This window comes from Gnatocerus cornutus, chromosome 6 (assembly GCF_029298725.1).
Source record: "Gnatocerus cornutus isolate USDA-ARS CGAHR chromosome 6, icGnaCorn1.1, whole genome shotgun sequence".
NCBI lineage: Eukaryota > Metazoa > Arthropoda > Insecta > Coleoptera > Tenebrionidae > Gnatocerus > Gnatocerus cornutus.
The window spans coordinates 16,460,871-16,485,661 of NC_142238.1; the positions used below are offsets into that span (position 1 = coordinate 16,460,871).

The 24,791-nt window shown below is 32.1% G+C and overlaps 1 protein-coding gene across 1 annotated transcript; it reads left to right on the plus strand.

Annotated features, from left to right (window-relative positions):
* Nucleotides 1–32: 32 nt before the first annotated feature.
* On the plus strand, nt 33–6,410 carry LOC148173426 (protein Malvolio-like). Its single transcript, XM_088038703.1, has 8 exons — nt 33–115; nt 176–299; nt 351–540; nt 587–746; nt 5,006–5,459; nt 5,508–5,567; nt 5,664–6,046; nt 6,093–6,410. The coding sequence occupies exons 2-8, from the start codon at nt 192–194 to the stop codon at nt 6,379–6,381; spliced, it is 1,644 nt and encodes a 547-aa protein (XP_087894829.1). The 5' UTR covers nt 33–115; nt 176–191; the 3' UTR covers nt 6,382–6,410.
* Nucleotides 6,411–24,791: the final 18,381 nt, after the last annotated feature.

The window sequence follows — 24,791 nt, forward strand, 5'->3', positions numbered from 1 at the left end:
GAGCAACTTATTGTTGTTGATCACAATTAAAAAAAGATAACATCAAGAGAATCACGACTATCAGAAAACGTGACACAAATCGCATCAATCCCGGAAAATCAATCACTCTGATAAGGTACGATCAAACCACCGTATAAAGTTCGAATTGTTTTAAATTTCATTTTATTCAAAAAAGTGTCTCAGTGCTTGCCATGGACCCCCCCAAAGAAGACCTTTCGAAAATCACCTACTACTATGAAAACTTCGAATTGGACACGTACTTCAGCCAAAACAAAATTAAAATCCCTCAAGTGGAAAAGGTTTATTTTAATTACACCTCCAGGAAATTTATCTGGATAATAAACTTTTAGTCTGGATTTTCCTTTCGCAAATTATGGGCGTTCACAGGTCCCGGATTCTTGATGTCGATTGCTTATTTAGATCCTGGAAACATAGAAAGCGACTTGCAATCAGGGTCCATTGGGAGGTACCGACTGTTATGGGTACTCTTCTTGGCGACGGTTTTGGGGTATTTATTGCAGTCGCTGGCGTCGAAATTAGGTGAGTTGGTCATTTTGTCTCCCGGTAAATCTAAGGGAAGTTTCAGGGGTTGTCACGGGATTGCATTTGGCTGAGATGTGCTATCGGCAGTATAGGAAATTTCCAAGGATAGTTTTGTGGATTATGGTGGAGATTGCGGTTATTGGATCGGATATGCAAGAAGTTATAGGGACTGCCATCGCCATATACCTTCTCTCAAATAAATTGTGAGTAAAATAACGGAAAAAAAAACTAATTTAAATTGGATTGATAAGGTTATCCACCACAGTATTCCAAAATTTTTGGTATTTTTTTCAATTAGATAAATTGTGTTTTTACAATTTTCGCTTCATTGAACTTTATAGTGTTTGATGTCTCTTCGTTTTTCAAACTTTAGCTTCGTAGTTTTGTCTTTGCAGTGATCTAAGTTTCTAATTATTTGGTTTTAGCTGTAAAACTCTTATGCATTAGTAAGTGCGCCAAATCTCCAAATTGTAAAATATACGAGTACGAGACAAATTTTATAATTTTTTATTTTTAAATGAAACAAAATTTTTTTACTACTTTACAATTCTACCTGCAATTTTGGCAGTTTTTGAGTTGCTGTTATAAAATTTTAGGAAGATTTTATTTTAGACTTTTTTATTATATGTGCCAAATCTCCAAACTGTGGAGCAAAATACTCAGCACTGAGTTTAAGAATATTAGAACTTTGACTTTACTTTATACTTCCCTTGTAAGATCTCATCTTGATTACTGCAGTATTGTGTGGTCTCCATTATATCAGTGTCACATAAACCGATTAGAGAATGTACAAAAGAGATTTTTGCGTCTGGTTCGATACAAATTGCTTACCAGTAACGATGTACTTCTGGAGAGGACCGATGTAAGGACGATGTAAGGAAGTATTTGGGGATAATGACCCTCCAAAATAGAAGGATTTATCAGTCTCTTCACTTTTTCTTTAAGTTAGTAAACGGGTTTTCGGATTGTCCAAATATTTTGGCAGATCTAAAATTTCTGGTACCTGCGTACCATGTAAGATTGAATCGTTTGATAATGGTCAATTACGCTAGAACTGATTACTATGAAAATAGTCCTTTAATTCGAATGTTAAACAATGTTAACGCATGGCATGATAAAATCGAATTTTTTGGTATGTCAAAGGGTAAATTAAAAAAAACCGCTTCTGTTGTCCTAATCTAGTTTGTACTTGTATTGTATTTGTATTTTCTTGTTGTATTATTTTAATCTGTTTTTGTGTTACTGTTTGTATTATTTTATTTCATGTATAAGTTCTGCGTTAATAAACATTTATTATTAATTATTATTATAAAAGACACAAATTTTATGGGTTTTTTTTTATTTTTAGAGAAAATCAAAATTTTTTACTATTATATATTAATACCTGTAACTTTAGCAATTTTTGAGCTACTGCTGGAAAATTTTAGAAGGCTTTTACTTTAGACTTTTTTATTATGTGTGCAAAATTTCCAAAATCTGGAGCACAAGACACACATTTTTTATTTTTTTTTTGTTTTCAGAAAAAACCAATTTTTTTTATTATTTATAATAATACGTGCAACTTTGGCACTTTTTGTGCTAATGTTATAAAATTTTAGGAAGCTTTTATTTTAAACTTTTTATTATCTCAAAATTGTGGAGCAAAAATAACAAATGTTATAATTTTTTTATTTTTAAGGAAAACCAAAATTTTTTACTATTTTATAATATTATCTGTAACCTTAAAAGTTTATAAGCTACAGTTATAAAATTTTGGAAGATCTTTAATTTATACTTTCTTATTATGTGTGCCAAATCTCCAAACTGTGGAGCAAAAAACACAAATTTTATGTTTTTTTTTTTATTTTAAGAGAAAATCAAAATTTTTTACTATTTTATATCAACACCTGTAACTTTAGCAATTTTTGAGTTACTGCTGTGAAATTTGAGAAGACTTTAACTTTAAACTTTTTTATTATGTGTGCCAAATCTCTAAATTGTGGAGCTAAAAACACAAATTATACATTTTTTTATTTTTAGGAGAAACCAAAAGTTTTTACTATTTTATAATACTATCTTAATTTAAACTTTCTTATTTTGTGTGCCAAATTTCCAAATTGTGGAGCAAAAAACACAAATTATACATTTTTTATTTTTAGAAGAAACCAAAATATTTTACTATTTTATAATACTATGTGTAACCTTAAAAGTTTATGAGCTACTGTTATAAAATTTTGGAAGATCTTTAATTTATACTTTCTTATTATGTGTGCCAAATCTCCAAACTTGTTTAGCAAAAGACACAAATTTTATGTTTTTTTTTTATTTTTAGAGAAAATCAAAATTTTTTTACTATTTTATATTAATACCTGTAACTTTAGCAATTTTTGAGTTACTGCTGTGAAATTTGAGAAAACTTTTATTTTAAACTTTTTTATTATGTGTGCCAAATCTCTAAATTGTGGAGCTAAAAACACAAATTATACAGTTTTTTATTTTTAGGAGAAACCAAAAATTTTTACTATTTTATAATACTATCTGTAACCTTAAAAGTTTATGAGCTACTTTTATAAAATTTTGGGAAATCTTTATTTTAGACTTTCTTATTATGTGTGCCAAATCTCCAAACTGTGGAGCAAAAGACACAAATTTTATGGGTTTTTTTTATTTTTAGAGAAAATCAAATTTTTTTACTATTTTATATTAATACTTGTAACTTTGGCAATTTTTGAATTACTGCTGTGAAATTTGAGAAGGCTTTTACTTTAGACTTTTTTATTATGTGTGCCAAATCTCTAAATCGTGAAGCAAAAAACACAAATTATAACTATTTTATAATACTATCTGTAACCTTAAAAGTTTATGAGCTACTGTTATGAAATTTTAGAAGATGTTTAATTTAGACTTCTTTTTATGTGTGCCAAATCTACAAACTGTGGAGCAAAAGACACAAATTTTATTTTTTTTTATTTTTAGAGAAAATCAAAATTTTTTTAATATTTTATATTAATACCTATAACTTTAGCAATTTTTGAGTTACTGCTGTAAAATTTGAAAAGGCTTTTACTTTTGACTTTTTATTATGTGTGCCAAATCTCTAAATTGTGGAGCAAAAAACACAAATTATACATTTTTTTATTTTTAGAAGAAACCAAATTTTTTACTATTTTATATTACTATGCGTAACCTTTACAGTTTATGAGCTACTGTTATAAAATTTTAGAAGATCTTTAATTTAGACTTTCTTATTATGTGTGCCAAATCTACAAACTGTGGAGCAAAAGACATAAATTTTATTTTTTTTTATTTTTAGAGAAAATCAAAATTTTTTACTATTTTATATTAATACCTGTAACTTTAGCAATTTTTGAGTTACTGCTGTAAAATTTGAAAAGGCTTTTCTTTTAGACTTTTTTATTATGTGTGCCACATCTCTAAATTGTGGAGCAAAAAACACAATTTTTTTTTGTTTTTAGAGAAAACCAAAATTTTTTACTATTTTATAAAAAAAACTGTTACATTGTCATTGTTGGAGCTACTGCTGTGAAATTTTAGGAGGCTTTTATTTTAGATTTTTTTATTATGTGTGCAAAATTTACAAATTGTGGAGCAAAAGACACAAATTTTACATTCTTTTTATTTTTAGAAAGAACTAAAATATTTTACTATTTTATAATAATACCTGTAAGTTTGGCAGTTTTCAAGGTACAGCTACAAAATTTTTGGAGGCGTTTATTTTGGACTTTCTTATTAAATGTCCCAAATTTCCAAATTGTAAAACAAACAAGACAAATTTTATAATTTTTAATTTTTGGAAGAAACCAAAAAATTTTATTATTTAAAAAAACATGTAACTTTGACAGTTTTTGAGCTGCACCTATAAAATTTGAAGAGGCTGGTATTTTAAAATTGCTTATTAAGTGTGCCAAAATGTCAAATTATAGAGCAAATTTTAAAAATTTAAATTTCTCGGATAAACCAATATATTTTTGCCCTCTTATTTTGAGGTCTAGAACTCTGGAAGTTTCTGGATTATAAGTATAAAATTCACCGAGATTAATATTTTTACTTTTCTTACTAAGTATGCCAAATCTCAAAATTGTGGGACAAATGAGACAAATTTTATAACTTTTTATTTTTAGAAAAAAATCAAAAAAATTCATTATTTATATTAAAATTTGTATCATTGACAATTTTGGAGTTATTGTAATAAAATTTGAAAATATTACTATTTTAGACTTTCTTAGTAAGTGTGCCAGAGCTCAAAATTATAGAGCACAAAAAACATACTTTTAGAAATTTTTTAATTTTCAATAGAAACCAAAAATCTTTATTTTATGTTAGGACTTCTAAGTTTGGCAGTTGTGTACTAATTCTTTGAATTATATTATTATATAAAATAGAAAAGTTAGATTTCCGAAATTTTTATTTTTGAACGAATCCAAAGTTTTGACGCTCCATCAATAAAATTCCGAAATTTCAGAATCCCTCTCTGGGCCGGCTGCCTCATAACCATCGCCGACACCTTCACCTTCCTCTTCCTGGACAGATACGGCCTCCGCAAACTAGAACTCTTCTTTGGCATCTTAATCTCCATCATGGGCATAACGTTCGGCTACGAATACTTCATAGCCTTACCCCCTCAAGACGAAGTCGCCAAAGGCCTCTTCATCCCTTGGTGCAGCGGTTGCGACTCCGACGTCCTCCTCCAAGCCGTGGGCGTCATCGGCGCCGTCTTAATGCCCCACAATCTTTACCTCCATTCCGCTCTTGTAAAATCGCGCGAAGTAGACCGCAAGCAACCCGAAAAAATCAAAGAGGCTCGATTGTACTTTTTCGTAGAGAACGGAATCGCGCTCGTTTGTAGTTTCATTATAAACATTTTCGTCGTGACCGTGTTCGCCTATGGTCTCTTTGAAAAAACCAATAATGAGCTGGTAAGTGGCCGGAGCGTAACGAATTAATCTCTTCATTGTCACTTTCAGTTGAATGAGTGTCCGAAGAATGAACCTCTCGTTTACGACAGAGCCGTCGAGGTGTTTGAAGTGAGTAACCTTGCAAAAAATCGATTAAAATTCTTCCCTCTGCGGTTCACTGACTCTTTTCACTACAAAATTTGATTAAACTTTCACTATTTTCAGGCGAATGATAAATTCGTCGACGCGGACATCTACAGAGGCGGAGTGTACCTAGGCTGCGCTTATGGCCCCGCTGCTATGTACATTTGGGCGATTGGGATTTTGGCCGCCGGTCAGAGCTCCACCATGACAGGGACGTACTCGGGCCAGTTCGCTATGGAAGGCTTCCTGGACCTCCAATGGGCACGATGGAAGAGAGTGCTCTTCACGAGAAGCATAGCCATGGTACCGACTTTCTTCACGGCCTTTTTCAGCTCTCTCAACGAGCTGACAGCCATGAACGATTTTCTTAACGCGGTCATGAGTCTGCAGCTGCCTTTCGCTATCATTCCCATGGTCGCTTTTACCAGCAATCCGAAGATTATGGGAGAGTTCAACAACAACTTGTAAGGGAAGGTTTCTGTTTTACCAACACTATTGGGTTGATTTTAGTGTCATGAGGATCATTTTTGTTATTCTCAGTGTTGGCATTATTGCTATTAACATCTTCTTCGTGGTTGGGACATTGCAGGAGATGGATTTGAATCCCAATTATTTCATAGCGATTGGGATTGCAGCCGTGTTGTACTTCGTCTTCGTTCTGTATCTTGCTCTCCACTGTTATATCTCTTTTGGGGGGAAAAGTTTGGAGCAACATCCGTGGATACAGAAGTATGTGATTTACCCTGAGATGAACACGCCGAAGAGGAAGAATGCTGATAAAGTCAAAGACGTGTTGTAATTTATTTTACCATTAAAAAGTTTGTACCACTTTGTCTTTTGCTGTCTCTCCAAATGTGCCCCACCTGACTAAAAAGTCATCAACCAAAAATAAATAAATAGTAGTACAGTAGTACACTTGACGAGTGAGTCAAAAATAGCAATTTCTTCAAATTTTATCGTTGTGGCACTAACACAACCAAAAATACATTTTTTTTTATAATATTTTGAAATTTTTGATTTCTCCCAAAACTAAAAATTTCTAAATTTCGAGTCTATTGTACTAGAATTTTGAAATCTAGTACAGTTAACAAGTGAGCCAAAAATTGCAATCTCTCCAAATTTCATTGTTGTGGTACCAACACAACCAAAAATACAATTTTTTTAATTGAATTTTTAAACTTTTGAGCTCGTCCTAAAAATAAAAATTTCTAAAATCCGAGTTTATAGTGCTTAAATTTTGAAATTTATTGCAATTAACAAATGAGATTAAAATAGCAATCTCTCTAAATTTCATCGTTGTGGCACCAACATAGCCAAAAATACAAATTTTTTATAGAATTTTAAAAACTTTGAGCTCGTCTGAACAATAAAAATTTCTAAAATTTGAGTCTATTGTACTAGGACTTTGAATTTTAGTACAGTTAACAAGTGAGTAAGTGAGTCAAAAATAGCAATCTTTCCAAATTTCGTCGTTGTGGCACCAACACAACCAAAAATACAAATTTTTTAATTAAATTTTTAAACTTTTGAGCTCGTAATAAAAGTAAAAATTTCTAAAATGAGTCTATTGTACTAGGACTTTGAATTTTAGTATAGTTAACAAGTGAGCCAAAAATAGCAATCTTTCCAAATTTCGTCGTTGTGGCAGCAACACAACCAAAAATACATTTTTTTTATAAAATTTTAAAATTTTTGAGCTCGCCCTAAAAATAAAAATTTGAGTCTATTGCACTATAATTTTGAAATTTAGTACAGTTATCAAATGAGTCAAAAATAGCAATTTCTCCAAATTTCATTGTTGTGGCATCAGGACAACTAAAAATACATTTTTTTTATAAAATTTTAAAATTTTTGAGCTTATCCTGAAAATAAAAATTTCTAAAATTCGAGTCCATTGTACTAGAATTTTGAAATTTAGTACAGTTAACAAATCAGTCAAAGATAAATATTTCTTCAAATTTCATCGTTGTGGCTCCAACACAACCAAAAATAAAAAAAAATTAATTTAATTTTTAAACTTTTGAGCTCGTCCGAAAAATAAAAAATTTCTAAAATTTGAGTCTACTGTACTAGAATTTTAAAATTTAGTACACTTGACGAGTGAGTCAAAAATACCAATTTCTTCAAATTATATCGTTGTGGCACTAACACAACCAAAAATACATTTTTTTTTATAATATTTTGAAATTTTTGATTTCTCCCAAAACTAAAAATTTCTAAATTTCGAGTCTATTGTACTAGAATTTTGAAATCTAGTACAGTTAACAAGTGAGCCAAAAATTGCAATCTCTCCAAATTTCATTGTTGTGGTACCAACACAACCAAAAATACATTTTTTTTAATTGAATTTTTAAACTTTTGAGCTCGTCCTAAAAATAAAAATTTCTAAAATCCGAGTTTATAGTGCTTGAATTTTGAAATTTAGTGCAATTAACAAATGAGATTAAAATAGCAATCTTTCTAAATTTCATCGTTGTGGCACCAACATAGCCAAAAATACAAATTTTTTATAGAATTTTAAAAACTTTGAGCTCGTCTGAACTATAAAAATTTCTAAAATTTGAGTCTATTGTACTAGGACTTTGAATTTTAGTACAGTTAACAAGTGAGTAAGTGAGTCAAAAATAGCAATCTTTCCAAAATTCGTCGTTGTGGCACCAACACAACCAAAAATACAATTTTTTTAATCAAATTTTTAAACTTTTGAGCTCGTCCGAAAAACAAAAATTTCTAAAATTCGAGTCTATTGTACTAGAATTTTGAAATTTAGTACAGTTAACAAATGAGTCAAGAATAGCAATTTCCCCAAATTTCATCGTTGTGGCATCAGGACAACCAAAAATACAATTTTTTTATAAAATTTTAAAATTTTTGAGCTCGCCCTAAAATTAAAATTTGAGTCTATTGCACTAGAATTTTGAAATTTAGTACAGTTAACAAATGAGTCAAAAATAGCAATTTCTCCAAATTTCATCGTTGTGGCATCAGGACAACTAAAAATACATTTTTTTTTATAAAGTTTTAAAATTTTTGAGCTTGTCCTGAAAATAAAAATTTCTAAAATTTGAGTCTATTGTACTAGAATTTTGAAATTTAGTACAGTTAACAAATCAGTCAAAAATAGAAATTTCTTCAAATTTCATCGTTGTGGCTCCAACACAACCAAAAATTAAAAAATTTTAATTTAATTTTTGAGCTTTTGAGCTCGTCGTAAAAATACAAATTTTCTAAAATTCGAGTCGACTGTACTTTAAAATTTAGAACACTTGACGAGTGAGTCAAAAATAGCAATTTCTTCAAATTTTATCGTTGTGGCACCAACACAACCAAAAATACATTTTTTTTTATAATATTTTAAAACTTTTCATTTCTTCCAAAACTAAAAATTTCTAAATTTCGAGTTTATTGTACTAGAATTTTAAAATCTAGTACAGTTAACAAGTGAGCCAAAAATTGCAATCTCTCCAAATTTCATTGTTGTGGTACCAACACAACCAAAAATACAATTTTTTTAATTGAATTTTTAAACTTTTGAGCTCGTCCTAAAAATAAAAATTTCTAAAATCCGAGTTTATAGTGCTTAAATTTTGAAATTTATTGCAATTAACAAATGAGATTAAAATAGCAATCTCTCTAAATTTCATCGTTGTGGCACCAACATAGCCAAAAATACAAATTTTTTATAGAATTTTAAAAACTTTGAGCTCGTCTGAACAATAAAAATTTCTAAAATTTGAGTCTATTGTACTAGGACTTTGAATTTTAGTACAGTTAACAAGTGAGTCAAAAATAGCAATCTTTCCAAATTTGGTCGTTGTGGCACCAACACGACCAAAAATACAATTTTTTTTAATTAAATTTTTAAACTTTTGAGCTCGTCCGAAAAAGAAAAATTTCTAAAATTTGAGTCTATTGTCCTAGAATTTTGAAATTTAGTACAGTTAACAAATGAGTCAAAGGTAGCCATTTCTCCAAATTTCATCGTTGTGGCATCAGGACAACTAAAAATACATTTTTTTTTATAAAGTTTTAAAATTTTTGAGCTTGTCCTGAAAATAAAAATTTCTAAAATTCGAGTCTATTGTACTAGAATTTTGAAATTTAATACAGTTAACAAATCAGTCAAAAATAGAAATTTCTTCAAATTTCATCGTTGTAGCTCCAACCCAACCAAAAATAAAAAAAATTTAATTTAATTTTTAAACTTTTGAGCTCGTCGTAAAAATACAAATTTTCTAAAATTCGAGTCAACTGTACTAGAATTTTAAAATTTAAACACTTGACGAGTGAGTCAAAAATAGCAATTTCTTCAAATTTTATCGTTGTGGCACCAACACAACCAAAAATACATTTTTTTTATAATATTTTAAAACTTTTGATTTCTCCCAAAACTAAAAATTTCTGAGTTTCGAGTCTATTAAACTAGAATTTTGAAATGTAGTACAGTTAACAAGTGAGCCAAAAATAGCAATCTCTCCAAATTTCATTGTAGTGGTAGCAACACAATCAAAAATACAATTTTTTTAATTGAATTTTTAAACTTTTAAGCTCGTCTTAAAAATAAAACTTTCTAAAATCCGAGTTTATAGTGCTAAAATTTTGAAATTTAGTACAGTTAACAAATAAGATAAAAATAGCAATCTCTCTAAATTATATCGTTGTGCCACGAACACAACCAAAAATACAATTTTGTTATAGAATTTTGAAACTTTTGAGCTCGTCCTAAAAATAAAAAAATTCTAAAATCTGAGTCTATTGTACGAAAATTTTGAAATTTAGTACAGTTAACAAATGAGTTAAAAATACCAATCTCGCTAAATTTCATCGTTGTGGCACCAACATAGCCAAAAATACAATTTTTTTATAGAATTTTAAAAACTTTGAGCTGGTCTGAACAATAAAAATTTCTAAAATCCGAGTCTTTTGTTCCACAATTTTGAAAAAAATAAGTTGGTATAGTGGTAACGCCCTTTTGAATGCGCGTCACGCGCACATAAACCACTCATTGTTTACCCAGTTGGAGGAACAGAACTCCATTGCTTATCTCCGTTTTAAAATTCCACTCGTTTTTTAGATAATGTCTCCTGGGCAGTTTTCGACGTGATTTTGGTTTGTTAAACCGCCTTTCTTTCGTAATTTTAAAATTCGAATTTCAACAACTGAAAACAATCCCACCGCCCTGTAAACACGTTTTTGCATTTATTTGTGAAAATCGCTCCATTCCAACATTAATTACTTTGTGATTAATTCCAGCGGAACGTAAACAAACTAAAAACGAATCGCTACACCTCCACCATTATAGTTTTTGCTGCTCTTACAAGCTCATAATTTATTAATTCCGCCACAACCGAAAAAGCAGCGCAGTAGTATTAATATTATGTTAAACAAGATGAAGTGTCTTGCTGGCAAAACTTGCAGGCTAGGTATTATGTATCGGTTTTTGTGGCGCATAAATAGCTTTTCAACTAAGGTTTTTACCTAGACGGATTACTGTGGCTGAGATGGTGCAGCTAGCATTATGCAGTGGTTTACTTTGCAGTTTTGCATGTAACTGAAAAACGGACTTCCTAAGTACTTGAAAATGACTGCAATAAATTCAAATTTAAACCTGAATATCTCGTGACTATTTGTGTTTGTCTCGTAATTACGCTGCAATTTGCATAAGGTGGAATGTAGCGAATTTATTTCAGGAGTGATTTACGACGGAGTAATTTGAGATTTGGAAATTTTTCGGATTAGCAGTAGTGTATAACTGGCTGCATAGAATATAATTATTTCTGCAAGAACTTGAGGAACACGCTCGCTGCGCAAACTACAGTTTCAATTAAAAAGAAACCTGAGAGGAAATACGATAAGTCTTTAGTAATTACAGCTTCAAAAATAAAAGTCAACAGGTTAGATTTCGTTTAAAATCAGCGTTTTAATTAGAGGGGGAACAAAGTCGATTGAGGCCCTGGGCCTCTTAAGAAACGGATACTTTTACAGAGTGTTACAGGAATAAGTACATTAAATTAAACTGAAGGTAGGTCTCGATAAAACAAACAACTTTTTTTTCTTGAGTTTTCCAAAGTTTTCCAAAAAAATTGTGAAAATTTGAGTGCACATTTTTGTATGCAGCAACGTGACACAAACCTTGTCCGTAAAAACGTGAATCACAAGAAATTTTACCAACACAAGCAAAGGTACATTTTTGGTTTACCCTAAAAATAAAAATTTCTAAAATTCAAGTTTATTGTACTAGAATTTTAAAATTTGGTACAGTCAACGAGTGAGTTAAGAATAGCCATCTCTCTAAATTTCATCGTTGTGAAACCAACACAACCACAAATACATTTTTTTTTTATAGAATTTTAAAACTTTTAAGCTCGTCTTAAAAACGAAAATTTCTAAAATTTGAGTCTATTGTACTAGAATTTTAATTTAGTTCAGTTAACAAATGAGTTTTAAATAGCAATCTCTTTAAATTTCATCGTTGTGGCACCAACACAACCAAAAATACAATTTTTTTATAGAATTTTGAATGTTTTGGGCTAGTCCTAAAAACAAAAATTTCTAAAATTCGAGTCTACTGTACTAGAATTTTAAAATTTGGTACAGTCAACATGTAAGTTAAGAATAGCCATCTTTCCAAATTTCATCGTTGTGAAACCAACACAACCACAAATACAATTTTTTTTATAGAATTTTAAAACTTTTAGACTTGTCGTAAAAACAAAAATTTCTAAAATTTGAGTCTATTGTACTAGAATTTTGAAATTTAATACAGTTAACAAATGAGATACAAATTGCAATCTCTTTAAATTTTATCGTTGTGCCACGAACACAACCAAAATTACAATTTTTGTTATAGAATTTTAAAACTTTTAAGCTCGTCTTAAAAACGAAAATTTCTAAAATTTGAGTTTATTGTACAAGAATTTTGAAATTTAGTTCAGTTAACAAATGAGTTTAAAATAGCAATCTCTTTAAATTTCATCGTTGTGGCACCAACACAACCAAAAATACAATTTTTTTATAGAATTTTGAATGTTTTGGGCTAGTCCTAAAAATAAAAATTTCTAAAATTCGAGTCTACTGTACTAGAATTTTAAAATTTGGTACAGTCATCGTGTAAGTTAAGAATAGCCATCTTTCCAAATTTTATCGTTGTGAAACCAACACAACCACAAATACAATTTTTTTATAGAATTTTAAAACTTTTGGGTTCGTCTTAAAAACAAAAATTTCTAAAATTTGAGTCTATTGTACTAGAATTTTGAAATTTAATACAGTTAACAAATGAGATACAAATCGCAATCTCTTTAAATTTTATCGTTGTGCCACGAACACAACCAAAAATACAATTTTTGTTATAGAATTTTAAAACTTTTAAGCTCGTCTTAAAAACGAAAATTTCTAAAATTTGAGTCTATTGTACTAGAATTTTGAAATTTAGTTCAGTTAACAAATGAGTTTAAATTAGCAATCTCTTTAAATTTCATCGTTGTGGCACCAACACAACCAAAAATACAATTTTTTTATAGAATTTTGAATGTTTGGGCTAGTCCTAAAAATAAAAATTTCTAAAATTTGAGTCTACTGTACTAGAATTTTAAAATTTGGTACAGTCAACGTGTAAGTTAAGAATAGCCATCTTTCCAAATTTTATCGTTGTGAAACCAACACAACCACAAATACAAATTTTTTTATAGAATTTTAAAACTTTTGGGATCGTCTTAAAAACAAAAATTTCTAAAATTTGAGTCTATTGTACTAGAATTTTGAAATTTAATACAGTTAACAAATGAGATACAAATCGCAATCTCTTTAAATTTTATCGTTGTGCCACAAACACAACCAAAAATACAATTTTTGTTATAGAATTTTGAAACTCTTGAGCTCGTCCCAAAAATAAAAAAATTCTAAAATCCGAGTCTATTATACTAAAATTTTGAAATTTAGTAAAGTTAACAAACGAGTTAAAAATAGCAATCTCTTTAAATTTTATCGTTGTGGAACCAACACAACCAAAAATACAATTTTTTATAGAATTTTGAATGTTTTGGACTAGTCCTAAAAATAAAAATTTTTAAAATTTGAGTCTACTGTACTAGAATTTTAAAATTTGGTACAGTCAACGAGTGAGTTAAGAATAACCATCTCTACAAATTTCATCGTTGTGAAACCAACACAACCACAAATACAATTTTTTTTATAGAATTTTAAAACTTTTGGGTTCGTCTTAAAAACAAAAATTTCTAAAATTTGAGTCTATTGTACTAGAATTTTGAAATTTAATACAGTTAACAAATGAGATACAAATCGCAATCTCTTTAAATTTTATCGTTGTGCCACGAACAAAACCAAAAATACAATTTTTGTTATAGAATTTTGAAACTTTTGAGCTCGTCCTAAAAATAAAAAAATTCTAAAATCCGAGTCTATTGTACTAAAATTTTGAAATTTAGTAAAGTTAACAAATGAGTTAAAAATAGCAATCTCTTTAAATGTTATCGTTGTGGAACCAACACAATCAAAAATACAATTTTTTTTATAGAATTTCTAAAATTCGAGTCTATTGTACTAGAATTTTGAAACTTTTGATTTTTAGGATTAGATTGTACCTACTCGTGTTTTGTAGGATTCATTAGAATTTTGTAGAATCTTTTAAGCCTAAAGTTTGCAGAATGCCTACACTTTTTTGTTGAAAATTTCATGGAATTTGGTCGGATTTTTATTCAAAAAATTAAAAAAAAACATATTGTTTTAGAGACTCTAAATTTAATTCGTTCGATTTCTCGCTTATTTAGGAAGTATTGGTGCTCATTTTACGCATATTTTAACGTAGATTCCAGAAAATTCCAGATTCGTTTAGATCGGTTATCAAATAACTGAGTTATGAGCGATCAAAGTTTCGGATATTGGATTTTGAGTCGGAAAATTTCCGAAACTACGAAAGATTTTGAGAAACGGTTTTACTATCGTTTTTCTCGGGTTATTTTACCTTAGAATACGCCCTCAAAAGTCGAAAATTCAACGGTCGAATTTTTGGGCAAAAAAAATTTTTCAACTCAATCGATGAAAAATTTTCGATTTTTGGGTTTTTGATTGCCCCTCGTAAACCACAAGCCCCATTTACCTGAGATTTGGTCAATTGATAGATCTTGAGCTGCTCTTTTGACGATATACAATTCAATAATATTAAAAGTAGTTTTCGCCCCGAAACAGCGTCTTAAAAATGACCCTAAAATCACCTTCTTAAAATGTATAATTCGGTCGATATCTCATTTATTTGTTAAGGAAATTTGAGCTATATAGGCTCATTTAACGCAGAATTTTGCGTTGAATCCAAAAATATACTTACTTCTCGTACGTCAACAAATAACTGAGTTAGAAGCGTTTGAAATTTTGGGTTGTCGCCAGAGGGTCAAAATTTTGGAGGTTCGAAAACGATTTTTCTCGATATCTCCGGAAATAAAACGAATATAAAAAAACCTTTTTTGAAATCGTTTATTTCGTGATTTTTTAGCTTAGAAATTAATCTTGTTTTTTGGGCAAATACTTTTAAATTATTTTTAAATTTTACTTGCAATTTCTTATAGTACTAGCGGCGCTATATAACTGGCTGTATAACCAATACGATAATCTTTGATAATGAAAACACCCAAATTAAAAATGTCATAAATCAAAGTTTTAATTCAGACATGTCTAAAAGTAGCGCGTACTTACTCCACCCAAATTAATTATCTATTGTCGCTCCCATGCCTGTGATATTGAGTGTAAAACGGTTTAATTGATGCCGATCGCAATTAACATCATAAGAGTCCTTTGACAGTGATGACTGTTGTTACAACGCAAAGTACCTTTGTACACAACACATGTAGAGACCGTTGCGTAACATTCGGATTATACGCATTGCAGAATGACCGTCAGCTTTACAGCAGACCTCTGCGTATCTTCTTGAGTTACGCGACCTATGGGACTGCTGAACATCGAGACGAATTTTAACTTCTCTTGCCGTTTATCAAATACGAATACGACCGGAAAATTGAGTTATAAAGTAACGCAATAAAATACAGGTAAGATGCGAGGGCTGCTTTTGTTTATGCAATAGAGAGAAACCCGGCGCATCCACCATTTTTGGGGGAAACTTTGAACAAACAATGAGAAATTGATTAGGCTGGTTTTGTCGTTTTTGGGGAAAATCCAGCACTAATGTTTCCGAGAAAGACCACGCGGAATACTAAAAGGTGTCTCGCAGGATCAGCGTCATTCCGAGTGAAACACAAAGCCGCAGATATAGAGGAACAAATAGATACAGAACTGTTAACACAGTGAGTAGTGAACACATGCTGTGAATGTATAAGCATAATTCACATTAAATCCGAAGACATGTATTGTTCAGCGTGTCCACTAATTAATGTATATTGCTGCATAGGAGGATTCCGGAGCTTCGTGTCAGCTTTAGTATCATTGTTTATTACTAAAGATAAAAGCTCTCGTTTGTCAATTATTACCGCCGCTCTCATGATTACAAGCAACTTTCGAGAGTCTTTTGTGATTCTAAACCCTATTCGAGATAAGTGAATCAAGGAGATTTTAATGGATTTTATTATTATCGGAAGCGGATGGCTAATTGAACCCAATTCGCAAAGAGTTTATTGCGCGTGACAGTCACTAGTTTGAATGAATTTCGTTTTGAAAGCCGCGACTTCCGGTGTTTTTGTCTTATGAGATCTGGCCGTAAATGTATTGAATTTAATTCCTTGAACGAGAAACCTGGGACACTACAGAAGCTTTCTTCTCTGATTGATGATAGCGCTGAACAGGCAGACAGCAACTGGGATTAGAATTAGTATCATTAGTTTAGAAGTACAAAATCTGAGTTTTCTTTGTCCTCCGGCTCTCCCACACAGCCATTTAGATATTAACGCCCGTGTTTTATGTTAAAAATATGCGCGAGCACTTTTCCTTTGCTGTTTTATTGTGCTTTTGCACTTGGAATGCTCAGCCAATTCAAGTGCTTTAATTAACAAGCTTAGAAAAAGTTAAAAGCTGCGTTAAACAAAAAGTCGAGCCACTTTCGTTGGAAGGGGCTCGTTAGTGAAATCTTCTATTGCTGCAAGCTCGGTAATGCAGTTTACAACTGAACTATACCCCGAAATTACTAGCTTGGTGGTTTATATACCACTAGCTTTATGTCGGCTATTAAATTTTATTGAGTATACACGTTCATTACGATTTACTGACCTCGGAGTAAATTCTGACCTTTAAAACGTCTAATTATTGTGGTTATCTGCAGGAAAGTTCGTTAATGCGACCCACTGCTAATTGAGGCACATTTAGTTTTATTTCAGGGGTTTTCAAACTCGCAACTTTATGCACAGGAAATTTATACTGAATGTTTCTAAACTTGCAATACAGAAAAATCGACTAACAGCAAAAATCAAAAAACCAAGCTGATTTAGAGAACGGTTGCATGAGTGAAATAAAATCCCATTTCAAAAATTTGTAACTTTGGTTCTGTTGATGCCACAACGGTGAAATTTACACAGATTGCTCTTCTTAAGTCATTTGTTAAATGCACCAAATTTCAAAATTCTGGTGACGTAGACTCGGATTTTAGAAATTTTTATTTTCAGAGCAAACCAAAAAGTTCTAAAATTTTATAAAAAAAAAATATTTTTGGAATTGTTGATGAAGTTTAAAGAGGTTTTAACTCGCTTGTCGACTGTACCAAATTACAAAATTGTGGAACAACGCACTCGGATTTTACAAATTTTAGTTTTTAAGAAAATTAAAAAATCTATAAAAAAAAGTTGTATTTTTTGTTGTGTTCGTGCTACAACGATTTAAAGAGATTTTTATTCAAAACTCATTTGTTAACTGTGCCAAATTTGAAAATTTTGGACAATAGACTCAAATTTTGTAAATTTTTATTTTTAGGAAAATTAAAAAAAATAATAAAAATTTTAAGAAAAAAATTGTTTTTGTTGTGTTTTTGCCACTACAATAAAATTCGCAGAGATTTATTAACTGTACTAAATGTCAAAATTGGGAAAAAACTGACTCAAATTTTAATTTTTAGGAAAATTAAAATAATTTTAAAATTCTATAAAAAATTGTATTTTTGGTTGTGTTCTAGCTACAACGATGAAATTTCGAGAGAGTGCTATTTGTAAGTCATTTGTTAACTGTACCAAATTTAAAAATTCTGGTACGATAGATTCGGATATTAGAAATTTTTTGTTTTAAGAAAACTAAAAAAATTTAAAAAAATCATGAAAAAAAAATTGTTGTGTTCGTGCCATAACATTGAAATTTTGAGAGGTTGCTATTTACTTCGCTTGTTAACTGTACCAATTTTCAAAATTATAGAACAACTGACTCAAATTTTAAAAATTTTTATTTTTAAAAAAATTACAAAATTTTTAACACATTATAAAAAAAATTGTATTTTTGGTTGTGTTGGTGCTACAACGATGAAATTTTGAGAGGTTGCTATAGTTACCTTGCTTGTTGACTGTACTAATTTTCAAAATTGTACAATTGACTCAAATTTTAGAAATATTTATTTTTTTAAAATAACAGACATTTTAAAATTTTACCAAAAAAATTTGTGTTGGTCCCACAATAAAATTTTGAGAGGTTGGTATACTCAACTCGCTTGTTGAGAGTACTAATTTTCAAAATTGTAGAACTGCTGACTCGGATTTTAGAAATTTTTATTAAAAAAAAAAATAAAAACAAATAAAATTTTAGTAAAAAAAATTGTATTTTTGGTTGTGTAAGTGCCACAACTATGGAATTTGAAGAAATTGCTATTTTTAACACATTTGTTAACTGTACCAATTTTCAAAATTCTGGTGCTGTAGACTCGGGTTTTAAAAATTTGTATTTTCAGGGCAACCCAAAAAATTTCAAAATTTAAAAAAAAAATTGTATCTTTGGTAATGCTGATGCTACAATGAAATTTGGGGTGACGACTATACTTAACTCGCTTGTCGACTGTACTTAATTTCAAAATTGTCGAACAGACTCGAATTTTAAAAAAATATTTTTAAAGAAATTAGAAATTTTTTAAAATTTAATAATTTTTTTTATTTTTGGTTGTGTTGGTGTCACTGCAATGAAATTTAGAGAGGTTGCTGTCCTTGACTCATTCATTAACAGTAGCAGATTTTAAATCTGTGGAACTACGAACTTGCATTTTACAAAATTTTATTTATTTATAAAAAGTTTCAAAAATCAATAAAAAAATTGCACTCATTTCTTCCCTCGACAACACCCATAATTCATGTCATGACAAATTAACGTCTCCCCTAAGAAACTCAACTAACAAAACTGCCGATTCTTGCAAAACCGAAGGGGGTGATTCATCCTCACCCTCACAAAGGGATTACCCCCGTCCTCGATAGTTATATCCATTTCAAGGCCACGATTCTCAATCAAACTTGTTCGCTTTATAAACACATGAATCTCCAATTTTCAATTATTGTGTGCTTAGAAACTCTGCCAGACGTGCTCGAGTCTAATCAGCAGACTCCGGAAATAAACAGCTACTTGTCACCAGAGGGGTTCTTTTATAACTCGCAGTGAACTGCAGGAACTCTGTTGTGTCTCTGGAGTATTCCCATGTAGTCTAATACATGTTGTCCTTTATTTATAGCCCATAATGTTATATTACATCCGTAGGCAATGGGCGTATGAATTTGTTTCCTTGGAGGGGAGGTCAATCTTCGCTGTTTTTTTTTCTGCAGAATTTATATTCCGGCGTTGAAGTATCGACAGACGGTGATCCCGAATTTTTTACGGCGTTTTTATATTTAATGGGACTGCAAAAACTACAGAGTTATTTTATAAAACTCGCTTCGTTGGGATTCAAAGGCGAATCTAAAATTGTTGTATTGTACTGAACTACTAATTTATGCATCGAAGTGTAGGCAACAGTGAATACGTTTTTCCGTGGCAGATAGACTACTGTGGAGATCAATCGCTCGAATTACCGATGGGGAAAACTAGAAAATTTTCTGGGTAAACCGAGAGAGGAAATGAGATATTAATTGTACCTTTCCGGTTGCAATGGAGGTATTAATATTCAGGTCGCACAACCAATCAGTGTATTTGCCCACAGGTAAGCAATCTTGCATTTGTGGGTTTTCATCAAGTTAATACAAAAAAAACTTTACTGATTCGTTTACAAGGGTAAACTAAATTACATTCATAATGTAAATTGAATCTGATGCGAGCGTTCAAAAGAAGACTTTAAAGATCTCATTTGGGTGAAAAAATGGTAAATTTAATAAGTAATAGAAGTTATAAAAAATATGAGTTATGGGTTTAATTTGCAAAAACAGAGCCACTAGCTGTGACTTAAATTTCCGCGATAAATTACCACACCGAAACAAAGCTTTTAGTCTGGAACAGCTAGGCTATTATTAGTTTATTTTGGCTGACGAGGCGCAATTACTTCCTTATTTGAAGGACAGAAAACGCATCTTCGTGCCGACATTAACACTCTCCATTGATTGTATTGTCTCAAAGGTTATGAAAACACTGACATTTAGATAATAAAGTCGAATGAAAGCAAAAGAAAGTGTAAAACCCGGATATCGACATATTGATTTATCAAAGTAAATGAAATTCGCATTCTATACATCTTATTCTGATTTTCTTTCGGAAATATGTGTGCTTCTCATTCGGAAGCTGTCAGGCAAATAACTATAATTTATTAGATTCATTCCTAAAAAGTGTAGCTACGTCCTATCACTAAAACTATTTAATGTCGTTGAAGTTAGCTTGGGATTGGCTTTTTGGTTGCGCCGTAACATAGGCAACACAACGAGCACTCGGCTTTTTTTACAGTAGACCAGACAAATTCTGGAATTTCGTGGGTATTTTCATGTTTTCGCTACTTTTCTTTCAAATTTATGGCAATTTGACTTTGGAATAATAACCTCCCATTGTGACAATCAATACTTTGGTGTAAAATATACAGAAAAGGGATAATCAAAGGGGGTTGTGCTGCCGCCTTTTTCATCACCGTTATCGTAAAAATCCAGCATCTACCCCGGTCGCAGTGATCCCAAAAAATAGAGAAAAATTCACTGATAAATCCCCCATATCAAGTTTGTCTCCACCAGCCGTCAGAGGGTTGTAATCTCGCCCCATTTATATTCACCCTCTAAAAATGTGAAAAGTCGAAAATGTACCCCAACGGCATTAGACCCAAAAAATAGAGAAAAATTCACTGATAAATCCCCCATATCAAGTTTGTCTCCACCAGCCGTCAGAGGGTTGTAATCTCGCCCCATTTATATTCACCCTCTAAAAATGTGAAAAGTCGAAAATGTACCCCAACGGCATTAGACCCAAAAAATAGAGAAAAATTCACTGATAAATCTCCCATATCAAGATTGTCTCCACCAGCCGTCAGAGGGTTGTAATCTCGCCCCATTTATATTCACCCTCTAAAAATGTGAAAAGTCGAAAATGTACCCCAATGGCATTAAACCCAAAAAATAGAGAAAAATTCACTGATAAATCTCCCATATTAAGTTTGTCTCCACCAGCCGTCAGAGGGTTGTAATCTCGCCCCGTTTAAATTCACCCTGTAAAAATGTAAAAAATCGAAAATGTACCCCAACGGCATTAGACCCAAAAAATAGAGAAAAATTCACTGATAAATCTCCCATATCAAGTTTGTCTCCACCAGCCGTCAGAGGGTTGTAATCTCGCCCCATTTTAATTCACCCTCTAAAAATGTGAAAAGTCGAAAATGTACCCCAATGGCATTAGACCCAAAAAATAGAGAAAAATTCACTGATAAATCTCCCATATCAAGTTTGTCTCCACCAGCCGTCAGAGGGTTGTAATCTCGCCCCATTTATATTCACCCTCTAAAAATGTGAAAAGTCGAAAATGTACCCCAACGGCATTAGACCCAAAAAATAGAGAAAAATTCACTGATAAATCTCTCATATCAAGATTGTCTCCACCAGCCGTCAGAGGGTTGTAATCTCGCCCCATTTTAATTCACCCTCTAAAAATGTGAAAAGTCGAAAATGTACCCCAACGGCATTAGACCCAAAAAATAGAGAAAAATTCACTGATAAATCCCCCATATCAAGTTTGTCTCCACCAGCCGTCAGAGGGTTGTAATCTCGCCCCATTTATATTCACCCTCTAAAAATGTGAAAAGTCGAAAATGTACCCCAACGGCATTAGACCCAAAAAATAGAGAAAAATTCACTGATAAATCTCCCATATCAAGATTGTCTCCACCAGCCGTCAGAGGGTTGTAATCTCGCCCCATTTATATTCACCCTCTAAAAATGTGAAAAGTCGAAAATGTACCCCAATGGCATTAGACCCAAAAAATAGAGAAAAATTCACTGATAAATCCCCCATATCAAGTTTGTCTCCACCAGCCGTCAGAGGGTTGTAATCTCGCCCCATTTATATTCACCCTCTAAAAATGTGAAAAGTCGAAAATGTACCCCAATGGCATTAGACCCAAAAAATAGAAAAAAATTCACTGATAAATCTCCCATATCAAGTTTGTCCCCACCAGCCGTCAGAGGGTTGTAATCTCGCCCCATTTATATTCACCCTCTAAAAATGTAAAAAGTCGAAAATGTACCCCAACGGCATTAGACCCAAAAAATAGAGAAAAATTCACTGATAAATCTCCCATATCAAGATTGTCTCCACCAGCCGTCAGAGGGTTGTAATCTCGCCCCATTTATATTCACCCTCTAAAAATGTGAAAAGTCGAAAATGTACCCCAACGGCATTAGACCCAAAAAATAGAGAAAAATTCACTGATAAATCTCCCATATCAAGATTGTCTCCACCAGCCGTCAGAGGGTTGTAATCTCGCCCCATTTATATTCACCCTCTAAAAATGTGAAAAGTCGAAAATGTACCCCAATGGCATTAGACCCAAAAAATAGAGAAAAATTCACTGATAAATCTCCCATATCAAGTTTGTCTCCACCAGCCGTCAGAGGGTTGTAATCTCGCCCCATTTATATTCACCCTCTAAAAATGTGAAAAGTCGAAAATGTACCCCAACGGCATTAGACCCAAAAAATAGAGAAAAATTCACTGATAAATCTCCCATATCAAGTTTGTCTCCACCAGCCGTCAGAGGGTTGTAATCTCGCACCATTTTAATTCACCCTCTAAAAATGTGAAAAGTCGAAAATGTACCCCAATGGCATTAGACCCAAAAAATAGAGAAAAATTCACTGATAAATCTCCCATATCAAGTTTGTCTCCACCAGCCGTCAGAGGGTTGTAATCTCGCCCCATTTATATTCACCCTCTAAAAATGTGAAAAGTCGAAAATGTACCCCAACGGCATTAGACCCAAAAAATAGAGAAAAATTCACTGATAAATCTCTCATATCAAGATTGTCTCCACCAGCCGTCAGAGGGTTGTAATCTCGCCCCATTTTAATTCACCCTCTAAAAATGTGAAAAGTCGAAAATGTACCCCAACGGCATTAGACCCAAAAAATAGAGAAAAATTCACTGATAAATCCCCCATATCAAGTTTGTCTCCACCAGCCGTCAGAGGGTTGTAATCTCGCCCCATTTATATTCACCCTCTAAAAATGTGAAAAGTCGAAAATGTACCCCAACGGCATTAGACCCAAAAAATAGAGAAAAATTCACTGATAAATCTCCCATATCAAGATTGTCTCCACCAGCCGTCAGAGGGTTGTAATTTCGCCCCATTTATATTCACCCTCTAAAAATGTGAAAAGTCGAAAATGTACCCCAATGGCATTAGACCCAAAAAATAGAGAAAAATTCACTGATAAATCCCCCATATCAAGTTTGTCTCCACCAGCCGTCAGAGGGTTGTAATCTCGCCCCATTTATATTCACCCTCTAAAAATGTGAAAAGTCGAAAATGTACCCCAATGGCATTAGACCCAAAAAATAGAGAAAAATTCACTGATAAATCCCCCATATCAAGTTTGTCTCCACCAGCCGTCAGAGGGTGGTAATCTCGCCCCATTTATATTCACCCTCTAAAAATGTGAAAAGTCGAAAATGTACCCCAATGGCATTAGACCCAAAAAATAGAGAAAAATTCACTGATAAATCCCCCATATCAAGTTTGTCTCCACCAGCCGTCAGAGGGTTGTAATCTCGCCCCATTTATATTCACCCTCTAAAAATGTGAAAAGTCGAAAATGTACCCCAATGGCATTAGACCCAAAAAATAGAGAAAAATTCACTGATAAATCTCCCATATCAAGTTTGTCCCCACCAGCCGTCAGAGGGTTGTAATCTCGCCCCATTTATATTCACCCTCTAAAAATGTAAAAAGTCGAAAATGTACCCCAACGGCATTAGACCCAAAAAATAGAGAAAAATTCACTGATAAATCTCCCATATCAAGATTGTCTCCACCAGCCGTCAGAGGGTTGTAATCTCGCCCCATTTATATTCACCCTCTAAAAATGTGAAAAGTCGAAAATGTACCCCAACGGCATTAGACCCAAAAAATAGAGAAAAATTCACTGATAAATCTCCCATATCAAGATTGTCTCCACCAGCCGTCAGAGGGTTGTAATCTCGCCCCATTTATATTCACCCTCTAAAAATGTGAAAAGTCGAAAATGTACCCCAATGGCATTAGACCCAAAAAATAGAGAAAAATTCACTGATAAATCTCCCATATCAAGATTGTCTCCACCAGCCGTCAGAGGGTTGTAATCTCGCCCCATTTATATTCACCCTCTAAAAATGTGAAAAGTCGAAAATGTACCCCAACGGCATTAGACCCAAAAAATAGAGAAAAATTCACTGATAAATCTCTCATATCAAGATTGTCTCCACCAGCCGTCAGAGGGTTGTAATCTCGCCCCATTTTAATTCACCCTCTAAAAATGTGAAAAGTCGAAAATGTACCCCAACGGCATTAGACCCAAAAAATAGAGAAAAATTCACTGATAAATCCCCCATATCAAGTTTGTCTCCACCAGCCGTCAGAGGGTTGTAATCTCGCCCCATTTATATTCACCCTCTAAAAATGTGAAAAGTCGAAAATGTACCCCAACGGCATTAGACCCAAAAAATAGAGAAAAATTCACTGATAAATCTCCCATATCAAGATTGTCTCCACCAGCCGTCAGAGGGTTGTAATCTCGCCCCATTTATATTCACCCTCTAAAAATGTGAAAAGTCGAAAATGTACCCCAATGGCATTAA